A 25,636-nucleotide genomic window follows, 5' to 3' on the forward strand; every position below is an offset into this window, starting at 1 on the left:
GAGAGCTGGACTGGAAGAGGAGTAGCTAGGAGAGGAACCAGTACTCATATGGGAATGCCGGTGCTGCAGGCAGAAGTGCCAGCCCCATATCAGTTGTTTCTGTTTGCATTTCCCTGATAACTAATTTTGTTGAGGATTGTTCCTGTGCTTATTGACCATTTGTAAATATTTGAAGAATTATGCATTCAGTTCTACACCCATCATTGCATTACATAGGTTTTTTTTTAATTATTGTTCAATTGTAGGAGTTTTAAAATACATTTAATGTATTTAACCCATATTGGATGTATGATTTATGTATATTTTCTCCCATTGTGTGGGTTGTCATTTCATTCTCCTGATGGTAACCTTTGAAGGGCTGTTTTTAACCTTAATGAAGTTCAATTTATTTACTCATTTGTCTCCTGTGCCTGATGTTATATTTAAAATACATAAGGGGTGGGCATTTGGCCGAGAAGTTAATGTGCCAGTTGGGATGCTGGCATCTCTTTGATCAGAGTACCTGAGTTTCAGTCCTAGCTCTGCTCTGAATTCTGGCTTCCTAACGATGTGCACCCTGGGAGGCAGCAAGTGATGGTGCAAGTATTTGGCTCCCTGCCACCCATGTAGGAGATCTCAGTTGAGTTCCTGGCCTTCAGTTTCAGCATGGTGGAGCCTCATTTATTGTGCGCATTTGGGGATTAAACCAGCAGGTGGCTGCTCTTTTTTTTTTTTTTTTTTTAAGATTTATTTATTTATTTGAAAGGCAGAGTTACAGAGAGGTGGGATTGGGGGAGAGTGGAGAGGTAGGGAGGGAAGGAGAAAGGGAGAGAGGAGCTGGGCCTATCCAAAGCCAAGAGCCAGGAGCTTCTTCCGGGTCTCCCACATGGGTGCAGGGGCCCAAGGACTTGGGCCATCTTTTACTGCTTTCCCAGGCCATAGCAGAGAGCTGGATTGAAGTGGAGCAGCCAGGACTCGAACTGGCACCCATATGGGATGCTAGCACTGCAGGCGGTGGCTTTACCTGCTATGCCACAGCACCGGCCTCAGATGGCTACTCTCTGTCTGTTTCTGCCTGTGTTTCAAATAAACAGTGAATGAGTTTAAAAATAGAATTTATTTTTAAACTAATTTGTAACTTGCATTTGGAGATACCGGTTAAGTGGATAATACATACTTAACAATGGAGTGTTGATCACAGTGGTAACTTATCTTTGGAAGTTTTGACATTAAAATATTCTCAAACTAAATAATTTAATCTTTTTTCAGGTGACAAATTGCAGTTTATTTTCACTAATATTGACCCTAAGCATCCTGAGAGCCCATTTTTGTTTTCTTTGAGTCTAAATGAAGCAAGGGACTATGAAGGTACGTATCATCTCCTTCCTGATGTTTAATACAGACATCCCCAGATGTTATTGCATCACAGCATAAAGTAATTTTAAGGAAAGTAATATTCCCACAAGTTATTGCTTCCTTTTCCTGACTTGCTTCTTGTGCTAATGTCTTCTAAGAGTATGAGTATAGTGTTGATTTGTAGATATTATCTAGTTTTCTTAATACATAACATCTCAGCCAGTGCCTCGGGTCACTGGGCCGATCCTCTGCCTGTGTGCCTGATTTTGTCCTGGTTGCTCCTCTTCCAGTCCAGCTCTCTGCTGTGGCCCGGGAGGACAGTGGAGAATGGCCCAGGTGCTTGGGCCCCCATCTGCATGGGAGACCAGGAGGAAGTGCCTGGCTCCTGGCTTTGGATCGGTGCAGCATGCCAGCCATGGTGGCCACTTGGGGGGTAACCAACGGAAGGAAGACCTTTCTGTCTCTCTCTCTCTCACTAAAAACAAAAAACAAAAAACAAAAAAAACCAGGAAAATAAAAAAAAAAATACATAACATCTCTTTGGGATGGCGCAGTGCTACAATGGCTGCAAAGTTTAAACAACTGAAAGTCACTGCATTTCTTTTTTTAAAATGTTGATTGTTTATTTTTATTTGAAAGGCAGCAAAAGAGAGACACAGAGACATAGGTCTTCCATCCATTGGTTCACTCCCTCAAATTCCTGCAGTGGCTGGGCCTGAGCTAATCTGAAACCAGGAGCCAGGAACTCAGTCAGGGACACAACTACTTGAGCTGTCACCAGCTGTCTCCCAGGGTGTGCATTAGTAGCAACCTGGAAGTGGAAGGGGAGTCAGGACTGAAACCCAGACCCAGACAGTGATGTCGTAAATGCTTGCTCCAATCACTATATTTCATAAGCAGATGTGGCTTTTTCATTTAGCTTTGTGGTTAATGCACTGTGTCCTGGAGACAGAGGTACACGTGGTGCTGGTAGGAGAGATCATGTCTTCTCAAGGCAGATTTGTGAAGACTTTAATCGAGGTGGTGAGAGGGATGGTTTCAACCATGGTGGAGCAGCAACAACCATTTCTGAGGTGGAGGAGGTGGTAGAGGAGGATTTAGATGAGGGACGGGGTGGCTGCAGAGGCTTAAACAAGGGCCGAGACAAGGGCCTCCAAGATGTGTGGTCATACAGAGTTCCTGCAGCCTTGTGAAGATGACATAGTTTGTAAATGTAGCACAGATGAAAATATGGTGCCTGTTGCTGTTTATTGAGAAAATAAAGAACAAATTGGTAAAGTGGATGAAATATTTGGACAACCTAGAGTTTTTTATTTTTCAGTTAAATTGTCAGAAAACATGAAAGCATTTTCTTTCTTTTTTTTTTTTTAAGATTTATTTGTTTATTTGAAAGGCAGAGTTAGAGTTAGAGAGAGAGAGAGAGAGAGAGAATCTTCCCTCTGCTGTTTCACTCCCCAAATGGCTGCAATGGCCGGAGCTGGGCTGATCCGAAGCCAGGAACCAGGAGTTTCTTCCGGGTCTCCCGCACTGGTACAGGGGCTCAAGCACTTGGGCCATCTTCTACTGCCTTCCCAGGCCATAGCAGAGAGCTGGATCAGAAGAGGAGCAGCCAGGACTAGAACCAGCACCCATACGGGATGCCGGCACTGCAGGTGGTGGCGTTACCCACTGTGCCACAGCTCCAGTTCTGGCATATTCCTTTATATAGACCCGTATAAGCTACGGCCACTGCAGAGGTTTTTACCTTGACCTCCAGATGAGAAAGGATCTGCAGAGGGCGGTGGTGGAGGAGCTTGAGGAGGAGGAAGGAGGTGGAGGTGGCAGAGGTGGTGGCTTTAGAGGTAGAGAGGAGGCGGGGATGGGGCGTCTGAGGAGGAAGAGGGGGTGGTTTCTGAGGGAGAGGATGTTACATGTATTGGTGGAACAGACTTCACCAGTTGACATCTGCATTAATCTGCATGTTGTTTTTTTTTTTTTTAAGATTTATTTATTTATTTAAGAGAGTTACAGACAGAGGGAGAGCTAGAGAGAGGTCTTCCATCTGCTGGTTCACACCCCAAATGGCCACAACAGCCAGAGCTGGGCCAGTCAGGAGCTAGGAGCTTCTTTCAAGTCTCCCATGCAGGTGCAAGGGCCCAAGCTGGGACACATCCCTGTGCCTATATGGGATCCTGATGCCCTAGTGGAGGCTTAACCTACCGCACCACAGTGCCAGCCCCATTTTTTGTTTTTAAGATTTATTTTTTTTCTTCTTTTTTTTTTTTTTTTTTTTTTTTGACAGGCAGTTAGAGAGGGAGACAGAGAAAGGTCTTCCTTCTGTTGGTTCACCCCCTAAATGGTCACCATGGCCTGCGCGCTGTGCCGATCCGAAGCCAGGAGCCAGGCACTTCCTCCTGGTCTCCCATGCGGGTGCAGGACCCAAGGACTTGGGCCATTCTCCACTGTCCTCCCGGGCCACAGCAGAAAGCTGGACTGGAAGTGGAGCAACCGGGACAGAATCTAGCACCCCAACCGGGACTAGAACCTGGGGTGCTGGCGCTGCAGGTGGAGGATTAGCCTAGTGAGCCGAGGCGTTGGCCTAGATTTATTTACTTATTTTAAAGTCAGAGAAAAGGAAATATGAAGATCTTTCTCTGGTTCACTTCCCAAATGGCTGCAATGCCTGGGGCTGGGCCAGGCTGAAGCCAGGAGCCAGGAGGGTCTTCCAGATCTCTCACGTGAGTGCAAGGACCCAAACACTTGGACCATCTTCCACTGCTTTAGTAGACTATTAGCGGGGAGCTAATGTTGGATCGGAAGTGGATTCAAACTGGTGCCCATATGGGATGCCAGTGTCACAGGTGGCAGCTTAACTCACTAAGCCACAGTGCTGGCCCCCACGTGCTCTACCTTTATGGAATCAAAACTTGTTTCTTGAGCAAGGCTTGAAGGTATGGTAATTTTTGTGACATTGGAACTAAGATGTCAACCTCATGTAAAAGAACAGTCAATTTCATTCTTTTTGTTTGTTTGTTTCAAGATTTATTCTATTTATTTGAAAGGCAGAGTTACAGGGAGAGGTAGAGCCAGAGAGTGAGGTCTTCCGTCCGCTGGTCCATTCCCCAGATGACTGCAATGGCCAGAGCTGAGCTGATCTGAAACCAGGATCCAGGAGCTTTTTCCAGGTCTCCCACGCAGATACAGGGGCCCAAGGACTTGGGCCATCCTCCAGAGCTTTCCCAGGCCACAACAGAGAGCTGAATTGGAAGTGGAGCAGCCGGAACTCGAACCAGTGCCTATATAGGGTGCCTGTGCTGCAGTCCAGGGTGTTAACCCATTGCGCAACAGTGCTGACCCCCAATTTCATTCTTAAAGCATGAAAATGTTTCAGTGTTTTGTACAGTGCCTGGCACTCTGTGGGTGCTTAATAAACGAACAGGTGTTTTCATTTAAAACCAAAAAGACACTTCATCTCATATCAATGCTGGGTTTGATACCCAACCCAGGCTTCTGACCCCAACTTCATGCTAATACAGAGCCTGGGAGGCAGTGCTAGTAGTTGGGGTAAATTCCTGCCAGCCATGTAGGAGACCCGGATTGAGGTCATGGCTTCTGACTTTGGCTTGCCCAGAACCAGCCAGTGTAGGAAGTTGGGAAAGGAACCAGACAATGAAAGCTCTCTGTCACTTTCCCCCTCAGAATGAGTGATTAAATAAATAAAAAAATATTTAAAGTGAAAACTAAAGCTTTTGTAAAGGCTGTAGCCCCCTAAATGTGAATATTGTAACTTACCTGTGTAGATGATTTAAAAATCAAATGCAACAACATCAGAATATTATAATTTTTCTCAGAATAATTAAAAACTTTCACATCTTGAAAATGCCACACATTGATGGTATAGTTTAGTTTTATTCTTCTAATTTCCTTGTACTTGTAATCTTTATGGGAATTCGCTAAAATGGTTTTCGGGTCATTAACACCTGTGCTTTCATCTTAAACATTTATAGCTTGACAGATTCTCAGATCAATTGCTGGCTTGTGTCCTATTGACTCGGATCCTGTTCTTACAGAATTTACATTTTGGGAATAAATTCATATACAAGTGCTTAGTTTTTTCTGTGAGTGCTAGATTTTCTAAATATCAATCTAGGAAACCTACCTACCTACCTTTCTAATTTATAGCTTTCTCTAATTTTCTCATTTGATTAATAAGTTCTGTGAATAGCACTGTTGGAATAGCAGTCATGTTTTTTTTTAAAAAAGAGATGTCTTTCTTCCTTTATTTAAAATTGATAGGCACAGAGAGAGAAAGACAAGGGGAGCTCACATCTGGTACATTCCCCAAATGCCAGCAACAGCTGGGGCTGAGCCACACTGAAGCAGGCAGGTGGGAAGTCAATCCAGATCTCCCACATGGGTGGCAGGGACCTAACTACTTGGATGCCAACTACTTGGAATGCCACTATACTTGCTGCCTCTCAGAGTGCACATTAGCAAGAAGCTAGAATCGGGAGCAGAGCAGTGACTCCAACACAGGCATGCCCAGATGGGTTGCAGGTGCGCCAGTCAGCTTCTTTCTTTCTTTCTTTCTTTTTTTTTTTTTTTTTGACAGGCAGAGTGGACAGTGAGAGAGAGGGACAGAGAGAAAGGTCTTCCTTTGCCGTTGGTTCACCCTCCAATGGCCGCCGCGGCTGGCGGGCTGCGGCCGGCGCACCGCGCTGATCCAATGGCAGGAGCCAGGTGCTTCTCCTGGTCTCCCATGGGGTGCAGGGCCCAAGCACTTGGGCCATCCTCCACTGCACTCCCTGGCCACAGCAGAGAGCTGGCCTGGAAGAGGGGCAACCAGGACAGAATCCAGTGCCCCGACCAGGACTAGAACCTGGTGTGCCGGCGCCACAAGGCGGAGAATTAGCCTAGTGAGCCCTGGCTCCGGCCTTCAGTCAGCTTCTTAACCATCAGGTCAAATGCCTGCCCCACCACCACTTTTGTTGTTGTTTAAGACTTCTTTATTTGAAAAGCAGAGTTACAGAGAGGCAGGCACAAAGATCTTTCATGTGCTATCTCTCCAAATGGCTGCAATGGTCAGGGCTGAGCTAGGTCAAAGCCAGGAGCTTCATCTGGGTCTCCTCCATTGGTGTCCATATGCCATACCTGTGTCACAGGTGGTGGTTTGACCTTCTGTGCCACGTGCCGGGCCCTTATCACCACTACGTTTTTAATGAGCTCCATTTCATGTGTAAAAGCTTCAGATATGTTTTTCCATAATTGGAAGTTATTAAGAATTGGCATTGAAAGATGTTCTTTTTTTAATCCATTGGGCAGCAACTAGAAGTCAGTGAGGCTGAAGTTTTGCTGAAAAACATGACTTAGCAGGTATTGAAGCAGCTTAAATAGTTTAAATGTGTAGATTGAAGGTGATGGGGAACGGCATTCTGCATCATTCACTTCTTCCATCCCCTGAGTGCCATTTGTTTAAATGTAAAGCAAAGTGTAATATTCAAGATAGGACTATTTTGAGTTTTACAGGAGAGGTCCAAAAGATAGTTAGGATATAAAAATGAAGGGTCTAATTTTATTCTCAAAACACTCCAATAAAATTCTGAGTCGATACTGAAATCTGATGAGCTCATCTAAATTGGAAATACTTCTGTCCCATACAGAAAAGAACCTCATTCAAATCGTTTGCATTTGTTTCTCTTCTAGTGTCAGATAGTGCTCCTCATCTCGAGTGCCTTGTGGAATTTCAGGAGAATGTGAGGAAGACCAACAATTTTTCGGCTTTTCTTGCCAATGTTCGGAAAGCTTTTACTGCGATGGTTTATACTTAATATGTAAATAGTATATTAAAACAAGTTTGTTTTTTCTGTCATGTATATCTTTTTAAAAATAATTCTCATCTATTGTCTGTACATATTTTGAGATTTTTGTAATATTTTTGTGTGGTATAGAGGAAAGCAAAATATATCACTCTAGAATATGCCACTTTGGCATAAATATCTTTGAAACGATGATAAGAGGAAGCTCAGAAAAGCTTTCTGTCTTCCCCTGGTTTGCCTAAAAGCAGGACATAAATTTATAAAGGTGTCTCCCTCTCCCCACACCTCTCTTTCAATGGAAATAATTCTCACCAGCTCAGATATGGCCCCCAATGGACACTGCAGGCAAACGTTACTCCCTTAGTTTACTTCCTTTTTTTTTTTTTTTTTTTTTTTTAAGATTTATTTATTTTTAAGTCAGAGTTACACAGAGTGAGAGGGAAAGACAGAGAGGTCTTCCATCCACTGGTTCACTCCCCAAATGGCCGCAACAGCTGGAGCTGCGCCGATCCGAAGCCAGGAGCCAGGAGCTTCTTCTGGGTCTCCCATGTGGGTGCAGGGGCCCAAAGACTAGGGCCATCTTCTACTGCTTTCCCAGGCCATAGCAGTTAATTTACTTATATATGTCCCTTCTTCACCTTTCCTCCTTCTGGAAGCCTAAGACTGCCTTCTTTTGTGTTGTCATTTCCCCAACAACATATTGTTCTGCATTGAAGATACACTATAAGCCATAGTCCCAAGCCCCTGCTTTGAATTACCTTTCATTGAAGTTTCTTATATGGTGTGCAGTACACATGCTGACAAACTGGCTACTTCTGCTCTTGTTAATCTTTTCATTACAGGAGTCTGTTACAACTATGAACTTGTCAGGGTTGAGAGGAAATTATTTATCCCCCGATAGTTTTTTGCAGTTCAGGCAGGAATTTCTGGGACATTCCAGGCACTCCTGATCCAGAGAAATGGGATTCTGGGAGAACTGGCAGAAGCCAGAAGAGAAAGAATTCTTACCAAAGTCATCTTTCCCAGATTTCCCTGTGTAGTGTAGTATAATCCCTGGGAATGAGAAGGTTAGGACTTTGCTTTGTTCTTTTCCTTTCCATTGAGACTGGCAGAAGAAAAACAATTGTAGAAAATTGAACTTCTGACTCTTGTGGATTTGGTTTGGGTACATGTTGATTATTGATTTTTAGTCTTTTAGAGGTGGTCTTTTTTTTTCCTATGTCTTTTGTGTCATTTGTCAACCCATTTGTCTTGTCATCCTAAATATAGGATACCTATAAAAACTTAAATTGAGCAATAAATATACCACTTAGGATAGTTTTGAAATAAATTTTTTTTAGAGTTCTGTTCTTTTGGGAAAAGTAACTGATGTTGATTAGAACATTTGGAAATATTTTTTAATTCATTATGGTAATGGCATGAACTTTACTACAAGTTAATTTTGCTAAATTTCAACTGAACAAAAGAAATGTGTACATAACTGATATGTAGTATGAGATGCATTCGTGGAAGTATCAAGGAGATAATGTGTCTCACGTTATCCGTGTTTGAAAATAGCCGTCCTGCAAACAGCGTGGCAGTGTGTACTGCAGAGTTATGTGTAGTGTAGTACACGGCAGTCTGACGGACTCCGCTGTCTCCACTTGAGGGTATTGGTTGAAAAGTGGTAGAAAATCCATGATCAAACTGTTTTTTTTACAATAGTGTGCTCACTGGTTATGACTTGTGGTATTTCTTCAAAATACTGGATTCCAAGGCACACCATGAGGGAAAACACACTAAACAAGTGTACTCTGAAACAGACAACATTGATGAAAAAACAATCAAATATTCCACACTATTAGAAGTAGAAAATGGAATTGGCTTTTGCTCACTCAGATAATTGATGCGTGTATTATAAGTATGTGGATTATTGACAAACTTGAACGAAGATCTCATAAACTTGTTGGATTTCAAGAACTGTCTGCTCAGCATACCTAAAATGATGCAATGAGAAAGAAAACTCAATATTCCCAGAACTACTGTTATCCAAGATGATATCAGATGTTACATGAGAAACCATATTATTCTCAAGTAGCAAGAACGATGATATCAAAGCAAGTCATGTTGAGGCCAATGCTGTGGCATAGTGGGTAAAACCACTTGCCTACGGCACTGACATCCCATATCAGTACCAGTTTGCATTCTGGCTGCTCCACTTCTCATCTGGCTTCTTGCTGATGCACCTGGAAAAGCAGTGGAAGATGGCCCAAACACTTGGCCTGTGCACCTATGTAGGAGACTTGGAAGAAGGTCCTGGCTCCTGGCTTCGGATCAGCACAGCTCCGGCCGTTGCAGCCATTTGGCGAGTGAAGCAGCAGATAGAAGATCTCAACCTCGATCTCAGATCTCTCTCTCTCACTCTCTCACTCTCACTCTCACTCTCACTCTCACCCACCCTGCCTTTCAAATAAGAGAAAAAACATCACAGGAAACCAACAACATATTGTCCAAATTGTAAAATACCTTGTGTTTTGTTCCTTTCCACCAAAAATAATTGTTGAACAGGTCATGAATGTCACTTCTTTGTATATTGTGGCTTATAGATGTAAAAACTACTATATTGTCCCAGTTTCTATTTACAGGGCAGTGTTCATTTTTAATAATAAAGGATATGTAAGCTCTAGATTATGATTTCCCATGTATTTTAATGTATCTGTGTCAGTTTCATTGAACTAGTTACAGAATTGACAACTTGAGACTTAATGGGAAGTATATCACTTGAACTTCACAGACTAGTAAATTTACAGTTCTAACCAGACTAGCATCTGTATAGACAGACTTTACTTTGGGCCACTGACAAAAACAGATGAGATTCTCCTTTCATCTTGTTCTAAGTTCAAAGACTTGAGCTCTGGGACCAATGAGAATGTTCTCTCTGGTCTCTGCCAGCTGAGGGTGCAAGTGTCAGCTTGTATCAGATGGTCAGTCAAATATGATTAGGATGCCAGTGTTCCAGGGTTGTTTGAGTGTATTTTGACTGTCTTTGGGGATGGTGCACCTGAGGGCATTGCATCTTTATACTTCTTTGGAGATATTGTGGTGCATCCTCATTAGACCATAAAAGCCTATTGGTCTTGGTTCTGAATCACTTGGTAAGTAACTTTTGCTTTAAAAAAAATTGGTATTACAGGAATAATTACTGTTTGTTCCAGCTGGAACCTGATAATGAGATATTTGAAAATGATCAAAATTGCTCTATTCTCTCTTGGCTCCTCTTCCTCCCTTGGGAGCTTTTTAGCTGACTTGAAAGTCCTGTTTTCAAAATCTAGTGCTGAGTCTGCAGTAAATTCCTAGAACTCCTCCAGCTTCCTCAGGAAATCTTTTAAGTGACTGTCTACTTGGTTCTGGCTTCAGCCTGGTCAGGTCTGGCTATTGTGGCCATTTGAGGAGTGAACCAGCAAATGGAAGATTCTCTCTCGCCCTGCCTTTCAAACAAGTCTTTTAAAAAAGGAATGAGGATTGAAGATGTTGGGGCTCATGACACCACCCCAAATTATGACTAATAGGCTATGCCACTCCCAAATTACTTTTTTGGAGTATTTTCTCTGAGTTATTCTGAGAAGCTGTCCCATTGTTAAAAGAAATTTACATGTGCAATAGCATAGACTTTAATCATGATTCCCCTTCCCTGGAATCTTAGGATTTGGATAGCCAGTATCCTTGCTGAACATAGATGCAAAAACTCAACAAAAATATTAAACTGAATCCAACACTACATCACAAAGATCATACAAATGAGTTTTATCCCTGTGATGTAAGGGTGGTACAACATAAACAGGATTAATAGAAATCATATGATTATCTCAGTAAATGCAGAGAGCATTTGATAAGATGCAGCATCCTTTCAGGATAAAAAACAGATCAGATATAGAAGAAACATACCTCAAAATTACAAAGGCTATGTATGACAACACCTGATATACTCACTGGTCTGATCTGAAACAACAAGGATGTCCACCTTCACCCCTCTTATTCAATATAATACTGGAAGCATTAGCAAGAGCAGTTAGAGAAAGGGATAAAGGACATCAAAATTGGAAGAGGAAACCAAAATACCCATATTTGCAGATGACGTGACTTTGTATATAGAGAAACCTAACCATGCCATCAAAAAGCTGTTAGAATGGATAAACAAATGCAGTGAAGTCACAGGTTATGAAATTAACACACAAAACCCAGTGTTTCTGGAAAATCATTTGGATGACCTCTAAGGGCCCAGGTGTTAGGGGCTTGATTCCTTTGTTCCTTTTGTTAATGGGATCCAGCATCTCCCTGTCCACAGTAGTTTTGTTTTGGATGCTGAATCAATTGCAGGTGGAAGCCATTTCTCTGGGTGGTCTTACATTTTTCCCTAGGTCATCTTATCTCAGCCATTGACCTCCCTGGTGATGGGGAACAGGGCCCCTACTGAGGGGATCATTACCAGGAGAAGAAGGAAGTTGATCAGAGAAGGAATAAACCTAACAGTGATGGATTTAGGAGAATTTCTGATAGAATAAGATTGGGAATTTTAGCAGAAGTTATCAAAGACAAGCCAAGACATAAACACTAGTGGCAATTATGAAAGCTCTTCTTTCTTGTTTACTTAAATTATAAGTGGTAATCACATTTTTGCTTCCTGTTGCTGAACCTCTGATTTGAAGTTTTCTCTTAAGTATTCTTCAATTATGGAACCATATTTAAAGGCCCCTCCCTACCCCAGAGGTTTCCCTTCAGCAGATACTTGGAGAAGCTATTGCAAAAGGAACTCGGGTGGCATTTGGCACAGCAGTTAAGAAGTCACTTGGGACACCCACATCCCATACCAGAGTGCCTACTTTGAATCCATGCTCCACTTCTGATTCCAGCTTCTTGCTAATGCCTACCTTGGGAGGCAGAAGATGGTGGCCCAGTTACTTGGCTACCTGCCACCCACCTGGGGGACCCAAACAGTTCTGGGCTCCCAGCTTTGGCCTGGCCCAACTCTGGCAGTTGTACTTAAGGAGTGAACTAGTGGATGAAAATCTCTTTCCTCATCTATCTCTCTACCTTTCAAGTAAAATGAAAATGATTTGCAATTAAAAAATTAAAAAGAAACTTAAGGATATACTATAAGACCAATAACTCATCCTGGAAAAATAATACCTATATTTAAAAGATCCAACAAGAAGGAAATTCTAAGCCTCCTGTTAAAAGCAGTTCTGTAGATAATGTTAAAATGAAAGGAAAAAAGCTCACTAGAAATGTGTTTTAAAAAATAAATGGATCCCTCTAAGGTAACTTAAAGCCATGTCACCCCCATCCAGAGGGCACCGATAACTTTGATAACCCATAGGATGATACTAGCTTATATGGAATGTAGTCCAGACCAATTTTACAACAATAACTAGAGCTAACATAGATATTCCAAGTTTAAATTCTACTTTGAAAGTTCAGAAATTTCAGTAAAGTGACTTGCGGAAAACTAAGGTAGACATTCTTCAGTGAAACTCAGGTATATATTAGCTCAATAAGTTATGGAATGAAGGAGCCACTTCATCTTTTTTGTGAAGGAAGAGCTTAGAGAGAAATTCTTCCTTTAAATTCAGATCACTAGCTAAGTCAAAAATCAGGATAGCCAATGAGAATAGAGAGAACTGAGAATAACCTCTGGAGATAGGTTACTCATAGCTGGAGAATCAGACATCCAATCTGTAATGTTCCTTAAAAACTAAGAACTCAAATTCTCTTTTTTTGGACAGAGTTAGACTTAAAGGAGTTTCAGATATAGCCCATAAAACTATCTTTATGTTTGTTCATAACACTGTGGAATTGTTGAGTTCTGATGTACCTGCAATACAGGAAGATAAAAATTCTGTAATTAAAGTGGGTTTTTGGTACCGTGATTAAGACACCACATTGATTTGAGTCCTGGCTCCACTTCCCTTTTTAGCTTCTTGCTAATATACACCCTGGGAGACTGTAGGGTGATGGTTCACATACTTTTATTCCTGCCACTCATGTGGGAGACTTTGAGTTCCCTGCTCCTGACTTTGGGACATCTTGGACACTTGAGGAATGAATCATTGGATGAAATATCTCTCTCTGCCCTTCAAATAAATTTAAATGTTAAAAAAACCTAAAAATATTAACTATGGAATTTCTACAAATTGAAAGATCTATCTTATTAACTCTCAATACTGGTACCAGTATGATTGGCAAAGTTATGGAAACTTCAGATAGGTGAAGATTTAGGAACCCATTTCCTTTAATGCAAAAGTTCAGAACAATAAAAACTATGGGCAAATTATTTAACATCTTTCAAAAACCTAGAGATAATAAATATAACCAAGTGCAACAAAGAAGATTCCAGAATGAAACCCAAACTTATTCTAAATAACTTGAGGGATATAGTAGAAGTCAGCAAAGACCTTCCCCATTCTCTGGTACGCATAATCCTTTTAGGAGAAATAATCCCTTTGAAATGTCAAACCAATAAAAGGATTATTACACCCAACAATAATAACTCTTGTTGGTCCAATGTGATACCAGCTTAGAACAAATAGCTAATCCTTTTTTTTTTTTTTTTTTTTTTTTTTAGCATTTTAGCACCTTTCTGTATGTTTGATACTTTTCTAAGCCCTTAACTTGTATCTACTTAACAGCTTGTGAAGTATGTACTATTGGTAACTTTGTCCTACAAGTAAGAGATGTAAAGTAGAGTTTCAGTAACTTCAGGTCACATCCCCCTAAGTGGTAGAGCTGGGATTTAAACACAGATGACAACACCTGAATCCAGGAGCTTCACCTGGACTACACTTTATTGCCTTTCTATGCCAGGCAAATAGGCCAAGACAGGTCTTTCCAGAGATTCTATAGAAATGTACTGATTGGGGGGGTGGGGAGCAAACCATGTTGAAAGCAGAATATGTTTTATCAAGATCCTTAGGAAATAGTCTCATTAAAATGCCAAAGCAACTGCAGATCTCAGAGAAACAGCAGAGTACCTGGTGTATAGAACCCAGAGAGCTCATTAAGAACATTCTCTACGGACAGACACACAGGTCTTTGTGGGAATGGTAGACGGGAGGACTATTGACTCGTGCCTAAGTTGTCATTTGTTCAATCAAATATAAAGGCCTTAATTTTTGAAGCATTACATGTACCATCTGAGGAATATGCTGACATAGATAATAAATTAGCTTGTATTTATTTTAAAGTTGACACCTTATGAAAAATGCACTTTGAATAATTGATAATACACATGAAGGGAAAACCCAGCTATCTTATTAAACTTGCTCTCTTTATGCATTGTATTTAATATAGTTGTTGTAACAATGAAATAATGAAAGATGCAGAGATAAAAGATTTTCTTAAATGGGAAAAATATGTGCAAGCAGTAAAACATGGAAATGGGATCCAAATGAAGTCAACTAATTACATTTGGTAATAAAATGGAAAAACAAGATCTCAGAAATTAAACTCAATCACTATTTTAAGTTTTAAAAAATGAATCAGCATAAAATCTGCTAACGAGTTCTAATGATTCAAAGTTTCAATTTCCAAACTAATGAGTATTAGAAAGTGTTGCTTCTTTTCCAGTTCAGAGGATTCCTGTGCAGAGATAATTAGTTATGTTTCAATTTGTGTATCATAGCAGCAAATTACCTACTTAACTGTCACCTAGCCAAATGTCTATTATATAGTAGAAACTTAATAAATATTTATTAATATTGAACACTTTATCCAAATTCAATAGAAAATGATATAATGAGAAATCAGGGTTACACACTTCAAGAAGAGCTGGCTTTTTCAATAACATCTGCTAGCACGTTGCAGAGATATTTGGCCCATTTTAGAGAGTAAAGATAGTTCTACTGGCAAGTCTTGACTCAGTGATAAGCTAATAGAAAATGAAAAGTCCAGCAAATGGAAGAACTTCAAGGAAGAAGTTGTTTGACTAGATGTTTATGAGAATTTTGGAAAGAGGCAATATTTGAGATTCAAATAAATGTAATCAGTATAGTGGTTAATCTTGAATAGTCTGACTTGTTTTGCAAAAAGCTCTATTTTCCAAAACAATATTATGGAAGAAGTTGAGAGTTAGGATGTGATCCACTTTTCATTTTATATAACCTCACACAAGTCATTTAACTTTTAGGGGGTGGTGTCAGCTTTTGCATCCAGCCAAACTCTACCATCTGTGGTTTCCCAGACTTGCCATTTTCTTTTTTGTTGATCAGACTAAGGGCATTTTCTTCTATTACCAGTTAATTAAAAGTAATTATCATGAATGTTTATTGTATCGTATTTTCCTGAACCTGTAATAGATTTTTATCTTTATGAATCTTCTCCTTACTACAATGAAATACCTGAGGCATACTAGTTGTGAAGGGGAGAGACATTTATTTAGCTCAGTTTTGGAGGCTGAAAGGCAAATGACATGATGCAGGCTTTGGCAAAAGCACCATGGCAGATGGTGGAGCAGTGCATGGAAATGAGCCCATGATGAGCCAGGAAGAAGAGACTGGTCAGAAATAGGGCTTTTGTGCCAGCCTCCAGGAGAATTCCTTTCTGAGGGCAGTCCCCAGTGCCCTAAGAACCTCCTGCGGGGCCCTACTTCCTAAAGGTTCTGCCTCTTCCCAATATATCCCACTGGGGACCAGGCCTTTAACCCATGGAGTGTTGGGGGCTGCCCAATCCAATATCCAAACAAGAGCATTCTGACCTTGACCCCCAAGATGCATTTTTCCATCCCCAAGGGCCCCAAAGTCTTAACATTCTGGCACTGCTCAGAAGTTCAAGTGCAATGATGGCTCAGGTACTTGGGTCCCTGCCACCCGTGTGGGAGACCTGGATCGCAGGCATTTGGAGGGTGAACCAATGGGTGAGATCTCCCTCCCCCTCTTCCCCCTCCCTCTCCTTCCCTCTCCCTACCTCCCTCCTCTCCCTTCCTCTCCCCCTCCCCCTCCCCTTCTACCTCTTCCTCTCTCTCCCTCTTCCCCTCCCTCCCTCTCCATCTTGCTCTGCTTTTCAAGTAGATGAACATAAAAAAAAAAATAAACATTAAAAAAAAGAGATTTCTGAGATGCCCTTGAGGCCTTCCACCCATTGTTTTGCTGATAAGCAAGGGCTCATTTTCATCTGTGCTGGTCCCTTTAGCAAGGGGTTCCTCCACCACATCCTCCTGTCCTGAACACACTTCTTGGCTCCTTCTGGCCAGGCTGGGATTTTTCCAAGCACTTCCATTCTCTTTCCTTTTGATTATTCATGGTTCCAGAATCCTACCGTATGCAGCTAAAAGCAGCCGAGCAGCACCTTCAGGTCTTTTGCAGTGCTTTGTCTGGATCTTTCTTCCAAGAGACAGGGAGGGTGCATGTCTGTCTATGTTTCTTTCCTTCTAAAGATATCAGGGTTTCATCATGGGAGCTCCATCCTAACAACCCAGTCCAACTCAGTCACTGCCCAAAGGCCCCGTGTCCCAACACCATACTTGGACTCAGTTTCTACTCTCTTAGTACCATTAACATAAGCCTTTGAGAACTCAACTATTGAGTTTTAGGGACAAACATCGAAGCCATAGCAACCCATTAATGTGGTGATTTATATTCATAGGCTTTAAAAATTGAATCAGATTTACAACTTATCCATGATGGTCAATCTTTTTTTTTTTTTTTTAAATATGGTGTTGGTTTCAGTTTGTGAATATTTTGTTTTGAACTTTTGCTCCTTTTCCCATGAATAAGATTTTCCTTTGGATATTAACTTTATCTGGTTTTGACATCAAGGTAATGTAAGGTCCCAGATCTTTGAAAATAGTTGAAATATGTTCCTTTTGTTTTTTCCTACTTCCTGAAAAAGTTTGTGTAAGATTGTCTGTTTTTGTGTGAACCTTGTGTTTTGTGTGTGTGTGTGTGTGTCGGAAGTTTTTTTTAACTACTCAATACAATTTTTTTTTAAAATGGTGGCAGATGTTGGCACAGATGTTAAGTGCTACTTGAGACACCCACCCACATCCTGTATTAGAGTGCCAGGGTTCGAGTCCCAGCTCCGCTTCCAGTTCCAGTGTCTGCTAATGTGCGCCCTTGGAGGTGGCAAGTGGTAGCTCCTGGACTTGAGTCCTGACCCCCACAGAGGAGACCTGGATTGACTTCCCAGCTCCTGGCTGCAACCTAGCCTGGCCCCGACCATTGTGAGAGTTTGGAGAATGAACCAGCTGATGGAAGATATCTCTGTGTCCCTTTTTCTGTTTCTCTATCTTTCAAAGAAATTATTAAAAATAAAAAAATTAAAGGTTTCCTTAGTGGTACTAAATCATTCAGTAAATCTGTTTCTACTGATACAGTTTTAATAATGCATATTTTCCAAGAAACTTGTATTTTTGCTTGCTTTGAAATTAATTTACATAAATTGTTGATTATCTAATTTTATCTTTTGAACATTTGCAGCATCTATATAGTGTTCTACCTTTTTCTTATAAATACTATTTATGTCCTTTTCTCTTAATGTCTCTCAAGGTTTGCTGATATTTATTAAGCTTTCCCAAGAGCTAATGGATAGCCTTGTTCATCTTCTGTTTTGTTTTGTGTGTCATTAATTTCTACTTTTCAAGTCCGTTACTTTCTTTAGGTTGATTTTGCTATTATGTTGATAAATTCCTGATTAGGATGCTTGATTTATTCATTTTAGCCTTTCTCCTTTCTTTATGGCAGTAATTTTAGCTATTTTATAAAAACAGCAGGTTTTTTTTTTTTTTAAAGATGTATTTACTTATTTGAAAGGCAGTGCTACAGAGAGGCAGAGGCAGAGAGAGAAGGTGGGGGGGTCTTCCATCCACTGGTTCACTCCCCAAATGTCTACAATGGCCAAAGCTGAGCCAATCCAAAGCATGGAGCCAGGAGCTTCTTCTGGGTCTCCCACATGGGTGCAGGGACCCAAGAACTTGGGCCATCCTCCACTGCTTTCCCAGGCCACAACAGAGAGCTGGATGGGAAGTAGAGCATTCAAATCTTGAACCGGCACCCATATGGGCTGCTGGCAGTGCAGGTGGCAGTTTTACCTGCTACACCACAGCGCTGGCCCCTCTAGCATTTTCTAATTTCCATCAAGATTTCTCCTTTGACCATGAATTGTTAAGGTGTGTGTGTGTTCATGTACATATGAATGCACTCTTACATGTACAGGCAGGTTCACAAATGTGTTCTCCAAATGTGTAGGTTTTTTTCCCCCCAGTTATGTTTTCCTTAATGACTTCTATTTGTGTTGTGGTCAGATAACTTCCAGGGACTGACTTTGTGGGCTGGTGTGTAATGCAGCGGTTAGATGAAGTGCTTTTTATTCTCATCTGCCTGTAGCAGTCCCTGCACCCTTCTCGTCTGCCCAGCTCCTACTCAGCCCATTCTTCCCCAGACCTCCTCAATTCTCATTAACAGCCTCCTGAAGTGTCCTCATGGCCTTGGTTATGGAGCACCCCTGTTACAGCATTCACCACTGTGTTTGTGTTTGTGATGGAGGGTTCTTTAAGGACCAGAACTCTTATTTTTCAGCCTGGTATCTAAGCAGCTGTTCCATTTCCTGACCTCTCTCCACAGTACATACATCCACATCTACAGCCCAGGCCCAAGACTCTGGTCATGGTGGTGTGAGGAGGCTGGGCTACTGTCTCCCCTCAGGAAATGAATATGAAACTGGAAAAACCATTTCGGGGCAAGCAGCAACCATTCTGAAGGCAAGCGACAACGCAAGGAGTGTTTCCTTATGAAAAATTGCTGTTGCACGGAGTGAGGGCAGTGAACGCACAGTCAATAATGTGGCTGACTCAACCTCCTAATTCCAAGGGAAACACCAAATAGAAGCACCATGAAACGCTGGTGCACACCCACCAGAACGGCCAGAACTGAGGAGACAGGTAATACGGGGGACAGACGAGGACATGGAGCTGCTGAACTCTCCTGGTGGGGATGCAAAATGGTGCAGCCAGCTTTGTAAGTTTGGACATGTTTAAAAAATAAATAAGTATACATTTCCACTTCACTCCTAGGTGTGCACGTAAGAGAAATGAAGGGGTATCCACAAAAAGACTGTACTTAAATGTTCATAACACACAAATAGGAGCAACCCAAAAGTTCATCAACTGAAGTGTAAGTACACATATTGAAATACTACTGAGCAACAAATAAGAAAGAGCTAATATACACAGAAACCTGGGTGAAACGCAAAATCGTCATGCTAAATGAATGATTTTGTATGACTCCATTTGTACAGAATTCTAGAATAAACAGTATTCCAGAAAGCAGATTGGTTGTTGTCTGAAGTTTCTAGGGATTGACTAGAAAGGGGTAGGGGTAGGAGAGAGCTTTAGTGTGCTGGAAGGTTTTTGTTTTGTTTTGTTTTGTTTTGTTTTTTTTTTAAAGTAAGTAATTTACTTGAGAGGGAGAGAGAGAGAACAAACTCCCATCCGCTGGTTTGCTCTACAAATATCTGCACCAGCTGGGCCAGATCAAATCTGGGAGCTGAGCATGTCATCCACGTCTCCCATGTGGGTGGCAGAAACCCAATTACTTGGCCGTCACCACTGCTTCCCAGGTTTGCATTAGCAGGAAGCTAGCGCTGCCTGAGCCAGGAATGGAACCCAGGAACTCTGGGATGTGAGTGTCTCAACTGGCATCTTAGCTCCTAGGCTGAACCCGCCCCCCAGAAGTGTTTGAATACTCGATGGAGGTGGTCGTTACAAGACTTCTACTGTGAAAGGAATGTGGAAGTTGTCAGAATTAAGATAGAATTGCTTGTGTCAACCGTAACAAAAACTTAATAAAACCAGGAGGTTATGAAGAAAGGTTCTTATGCATGGTTGCCTGATAGTAACTGTCACAGAATTCTGTCAGTACTACATCCCTCAGGGGCCAGCACAACTCTATACAAAAAGTACTTCTACAAGGACATCTACCCAGAACCTTGCACTAACATCACCCCGGTTATTGATCACTGGGGCCTAAGACTCTCGTTGCAAAGTATCTGATGGGATCTTCCTCATGTTCACGTGTGACAGCTTCCTCTTGTCTCCAGCTCTTTGAAGAGACCCGTAGTCTATTAGTCTCAGAGTATGCACTCCCACTGCAATGCTGTGCTATTCCCAAATAAGGATTGTTCTTTGGGCTCTCCCTCCATCCCTCTCCCCATCTCATTCTCATCTCTATTGTTCTCTGATTTGTTTATTTTTTAGATTTATACTATGCGTTTATCAAACTCAACAAGTTATACTTGAAATGAGTAAATTTTATTGTATATAAACTATGCCTCAATAAATCTTTTTAAAAGTGGAAAAAAATCATACCAAACAGTGACTTTGTACATGTTAATAATTTCATATTTTATGTAATGCTTTGTTTTTATTTTTCCCCCACCATATTGCGAGGTCTTTGAGAGTAGGGCTTAGTTTATTTATTTTTTGAATCTTTTTCACTTCACCTCTTATCTGATAAATAACTCCACACTAAAATGTTCAGTGAATGACCAGCTAGCTGTGTAAGTGCATAAATAAATGAGCGAATGCATGAGTGGGTAAATGGATTGTTATACCTGGCCTCTGAAACTGCTCTCTGGCTTTTAGATTCTAGAATTCTAACTTTTATATGTAGTGACTATTCAATTAATCATTTTGCAAGAAGAATTTCTTTATGATGTTAGGGAAAAAAAGACAGGAATGAAGTGAAATCCCAAAGCATTTTTCATGTGGAAAAAATTCAATCATGAGTATAAATACCGCTCCTTGGTTTATTTTAGAAACTTCAGCCTATCTACTGGGGTTAAAGTGTTCTGATTAATCAAGTCTTCTGATGGATATATTGAAACACTATCAGGCATTATAAAGGGGAGAGAGTGCCCGCTAACATGTAAGAGCAGAGATCATAAGCTTATGCCCTGCAAGTTTACAATATGATGTTTTAGACCTATTATTCTGTGCCATAAAATGCACTTTACCTTAAATTTGCTAAAATAAACCAAAGGGTGTTATTTAGGTTAATGATTACCTTTTATTCAGATGAACAGTGTTTGGAATTTAACTTCATTGCCATTCTTTCTAAGATCATAATAAAAATTTTTCTTGTAAAGTGATTAAATAGTCACAGCATGCAAAGGACAGAATCTTTTTTTTTTTTTTAAACAGGCAGAGTTAGAAAGTGAGAGAGAGAGAGACAGAGAGAAAGGTCTTCCTTTTCCCATTGGTTTACCGCCCAAGTGGCCAATACGGCCAGCGTGTTGCAGCCAGGAGCCAGGTGCTTCTCCTGGTCTCACATGCGGGTGCAGGGCCCAAGCACTTGGGCCATCCTCCACTGCACTCCCGGGCCACAGCAGAGAGCTGGACTGGAAGAGGAGCAACCAGGACAGAATCTGGCGCCCCGACAGACCAGGACCTAGTGAGCCGCGGTGCCGGCCAGGACAGAATCTTATCTTAACTGTTAAAAGAATTCTATAAGATTCCTTTTAAAACACACCTTTAGGGGGAGCATTTTCTCTCCTGTTCAACACATCCCCATCACTTTCCAAAGTGTGACATTTAACCAGTTTCGTCTATTAATGTTACCCATCTGCCTCTGGCAGTGTTTACATTTGTGTCCTTGTTGGAAAGATTAGACCCAGCGAGTCCAGTGGGAACAGTATTGGTTGTATCGATGATGAATCACACAGGCAAGCAGAGTTTAGATTGTAGCTAAACGGCAGCTTTTCCTTTCCTGTCCTCTAAATCTGAGAACCTGCCTCTTTATCTGGCTGCAGGCTGAGAGGCTGGGGGAATGCAGAGCCTCTGTGCAGCGCTGGTCGCTGGTCACCGTCTGAGCATAGGTGGCGGCGGCAGAACAGAGGCGCAGAGGCAGAGGAGAAGCAGGGAGCTCCGGGAAGGAGAAGCCAGGAGAGGGCATGCGGCGGGGACAGCTGTTGGCTTCGCATCGTCTGGCAGCCAGGTGTGGTCCCTACCAGACTCTCCTTCTCCAAGGAGATTATCAGGTGGCTGAGAAAGAGGAGGGAGCGTCTTCTCTGAGAGTGTGTGATGTAGGCCAGAGTGCCCCTTCTTCCTCTTATGGAAGAACATGAATGGGAGGAGAAAAGAAAAGGGGTCCCCAACCAGGGAGGGCCCCACAATGGAGATAGACCTCCGGCTGCGTCTCCAACACTGCTCATCTTGAAAAACTTACTGGATCAACAGCAGGGTGTGTGTGTGTGTGTGTGTTTTATTTATTTATTTTTTTAATTTTTTATTTAGTAAATAGAAATTTTCAAAGTACAGTTAATGGATTACAATGGCTTCCCCCGTGTGTGTGTTTTATAAAATGGCATTTACTAAAGCTGGCAGCAGGCTGTTTGCAGTCCATGAGACCCTAGCTTACTGCTCCCAGCACTGCGCGTTTCTTTTTAGGAACCCGCTGCCTGGGTGTATGGGTTTTCTCTGCGTTCTCCACAGCGCTCCTTGTCAGCTGGGCCTCCTATAGTTTAACCAGCACCCTCAGGATGCTCTCCAGGGAGCCAGTGGCCATCCAGTGTACCATTGCTGGAGTCACCGAGTGCTTCTTGAACCTCAGTTGCAGGGTTTCCCTCCAGGGTCTGACTGAGTATTGAATGGGGGTGGGTAGTTTGCATTTTCTAGCACATTCTTGGTGACAGTGCTGCCAGTCCAGGCTGCAACTTGGCAAATCACCGAAGTGAACGATGACCTTGAGCCCCAGGGTGAAGAATACTCAGTTTGCCAGCCAGCTGAAATTGGGATTGATAGCACCCTTGCCACCTCCTCTACGTGGCTGGCCTGGCCCCAGGCACTTGCAGGTGCACCCTGACGTGCCCCTGCGCTTTAGAAGCAGCACTTCCTCCATTCAGCTCAGTCTGCCTCTCCAATTCCATAGTTCCTTTGAGGAATTAAAATGTTACTTTAATTCTGTGCAGGTCCATGCTTTCCATCCTCAGGGCAAAGCTACCTGCTCCTGTGCCTCTCACCCCTGAGCCGGGTCGGTCTCCCCTGGGCAGAATTCCCCTAAGCTCCAGCATCCACACTCCCCCTTGGTTTCCACACGTTGATCTCTCATCAGTGTACATGACCAGGATTCTCCAGCGTGCTGGTTTTCCCACTCCTGTCCCTGTCACCGCTCGGTGGAGAGACAGATGACCCAGACCCTGCACCATGGATGGCAGTGTCCCTGTATCTCTCACTCCATCCTCTCTTACCTTGAGCTCTGTCCACATAGCTCCCTGCTCTCTGTGAAAGGCCCTGGCTCCTCTCTGCTGTTTCTCCCCGTCTCTCCAAGTCTGAGTTCTGGCTCCTCATAGCCCCCCCACCCCCACCCCCCAAGCCTGTCTTCCTTGGGTTATACCTTCTTCCTGTGTGATATCGCAAAGGACAACAGGGCATGTTGTTAGGATTCTAAGGCACTTCTCTTCAGTCAGGCTTTTTACACCTTAAGAACATCAAGTCTTTGGGGAAAGAGGGGTCTTTGCCTTAGAAGGGGGAACAATTAAACTAAGCACAAACTGTTCATCAGTTAAGTGATTATAATACTGCATAGTGAAACTGACTTTATCCCAAATATATGATTTTTTTCATGAATCAAAAGCCACTTTAAGTGATTAAAATACCTTTTGTCATTGTGAGTATTAATCATCAGGGGTAATTGAATTGCACCACAATGAAATTAATAGCTCTTTCTACTCAGAGAATGATGGATATACCACTTTTTGCTCTACTAGAAAGGAGATAAAATAGAAATGTCATCTCCTGTGTGTTCAGTGACAATCTGGCTGCAGTCTCTCTGACTGTATTTCAGGTTGTTAATGGTGCTAAGGACTTCGTGACATACAAAACTGCTTAGTGGAGCCTAATTAGAAGTTTTAAAGCATTCATGTTAAAAATTACTTTATTTTATATAGGAGACTTGGGCACATAGTTCATCCTCACTGCAGTATGCACTTGAATTTTGCCCTAAGTCTAGTGGCTACCATCCCCATCTGTCCAGCTAGAAAACTCTTGCCCTACTGAAGAAAATATTCAAGTCTGTCAGAACCAACTGTATTCTCATTTTCTCTAGTATATTATTTTTAACTTACTTTTTCATTATACTATTTTTCATATCTATGCATTATAAGTCAACAAAAACCTATTCACATTGCCATTGGAGCCTATATGCAGTCTGAAGCAACATACATGACATGTTTTTTCTTTTGTTATTAAATGGCTTTTTACTTTCATGAATTGATACTTAGGTATTCCACACACTTTGCAAAATGATGTGTGGTTTGAGAGGCAAACTTTTACAATTGTTAGCAAAGGTAGACTTGTCTTTTTGAAACATACCTTGAGTTTGTGTATTTATTAGTAAAGTAGCACATATCTGATTCTTTGAATATGGAGCTGGGGGACAGTGTTCTTTCACACTGGAGAATCAAGTATATAATATCATCAGTGTGTTCGGGTGTATATAACTGAAGAATCCTGCAGAATTTTGGTAAAAATCCACTTTCAGTTTGTTAAATACTTTCTTGGGGAGCCACTGAGAGAGATGCAGTATCCTCATGATACAATCAGGAATCTCTTCAAAATTAATTCTTATAAAGGCAGTTTTGATCATGTTGATCCAAGTAATGCAGTGCTGGCAGATTGGGCAAAGGCAGAATTTTAGTTTCCCCAAACGCAGTCTCGCTTGATTTAGGAGGGCTTGGAAATACCCAAGAATTACCTGCTGGAGAATTTCTGCCGTAAGAGTTGTGTTCCTGAAAGTTTGTGCCATTGTTAGGAATGGATCTCTCATTATCTTATCCATGATTGGCTCTGATAAAATCTCTGTATCTCCTGGAAAAGGGGAAGATGTAGTATGACAGACAGCCTTGCCATTTGGTGAGAGAGGGGCATGTGTTTTGTACGATGCAGTAAAATCCGTCAAGTGGAGTTTTGTGCTGTCTTTCCCAAGGGCTTCGCTTCAGTGCAGGTGCAGGGCATAGGCTTTCCTGATTACCTGTGGGGTTTTCCGTTTTCTTGGTAATTCGGCTTGTACGTGAGTCACCAGATGTAGATTAGACATTTCTCTCCAGTTCCCAGTGTGCGTGTTGCCTATGGTCACTTAAAATGCTTACTCTGGAGAGCGCTGTTCGTCAGGTTGTCTTCCTCCGATGGATCTCTCGGCTTGGCCTTTTGTAGTTCTGTTCTGAGATTGCTACACTCTCTCCTTATGAACCCCAGCTCTTTCCCCTGACCATGGATCTTCAGAGCACAGCTCAGCTTTCCCACCTTCCAGTTTGATGAAGGAGGATTTAAATCTCTCGTCACCTGCTGAATTTCCCTTTCTGCTCTTAGCTGGGGGAGCTGTGCGTCCTTAGATGGTAGTCGTTCATGCAGTACTCGGGGGATTCAGAGTTGTCAGTTGTCTATTCATTTTATCCAATTTGTTCATCAAGTTATCTCTATCAAGGCAAACCTCCGCATATGCACGATAGGCCGCATTTACTTGTTCTCGTCTCATAGAATGTGC

General features: G+C 41.9%; 1 protein-coding gene and 1 pseudogene across 9 annotated transcripts in view; one reads left to right on the forward strand and one right to left on the reverse strand.

Moving 5' to 3' along the window:
• The window catches only part of SPC25 (SPC25 component of NDC80 kinetochore complex), a 33,557-nt gene extending 14,132 nt beyond the window's left edge, over positions 1–19,425 (forward strand). For 4 of the 9 annotated variants that reach the window (XR_011387272.2, XR_016230833.1, XR_016230835.1 and 1 more), the window contains 3 exons: positions 1,249–1,347; positions 18,722–19,038; positions 19,171–19,425. Coding sequence is in view for 5 of the 9 variants with exons in the window: in XM_070070731.2 (XP_069926832.2) it covers positions 1,249–1,347; positions 18,722–18,891 (269 nt within the window). In the remaining 4 variants the exon portion in view is untranslated. Of the gene's footprint in view, positions 1–1,248; positions 1,348–7,017; positions 9,796–18,721 lie in introns of those variants that run through there. The other 5 variants (XM_070070733.2, XM_089328241.1, XM_089328240.1 and 2 more) reach the window with 2 other exon arrangements.
• Positions 19,426–20,570: 1,145 nt separating this feature from the next.
• Positions 20,571–25,555, reverse strand: LOC100345236 (5-azacytidine-induced protein 2 pseudogene; annotated as a pseudogene).
• Positions 25,556–25,636: the final 81 nt, after the last annotated feature.

This window comes from Oryctolagus cuniculus, chromosome 3 (genome assembly GCF_051225735.1).
Source record: "Oryctolagus cuniculus isolate XC-2025 breed Fujian yellow rabbit chromosome 3, ASM5122573v1, whole genome shotgun sequence".
NCBI lineage: Eukaryota > Metazoa > Chordata > Mammalia > Lagomorpha > Leporidae > Oryctolagus > Oryctolagus cuniculus.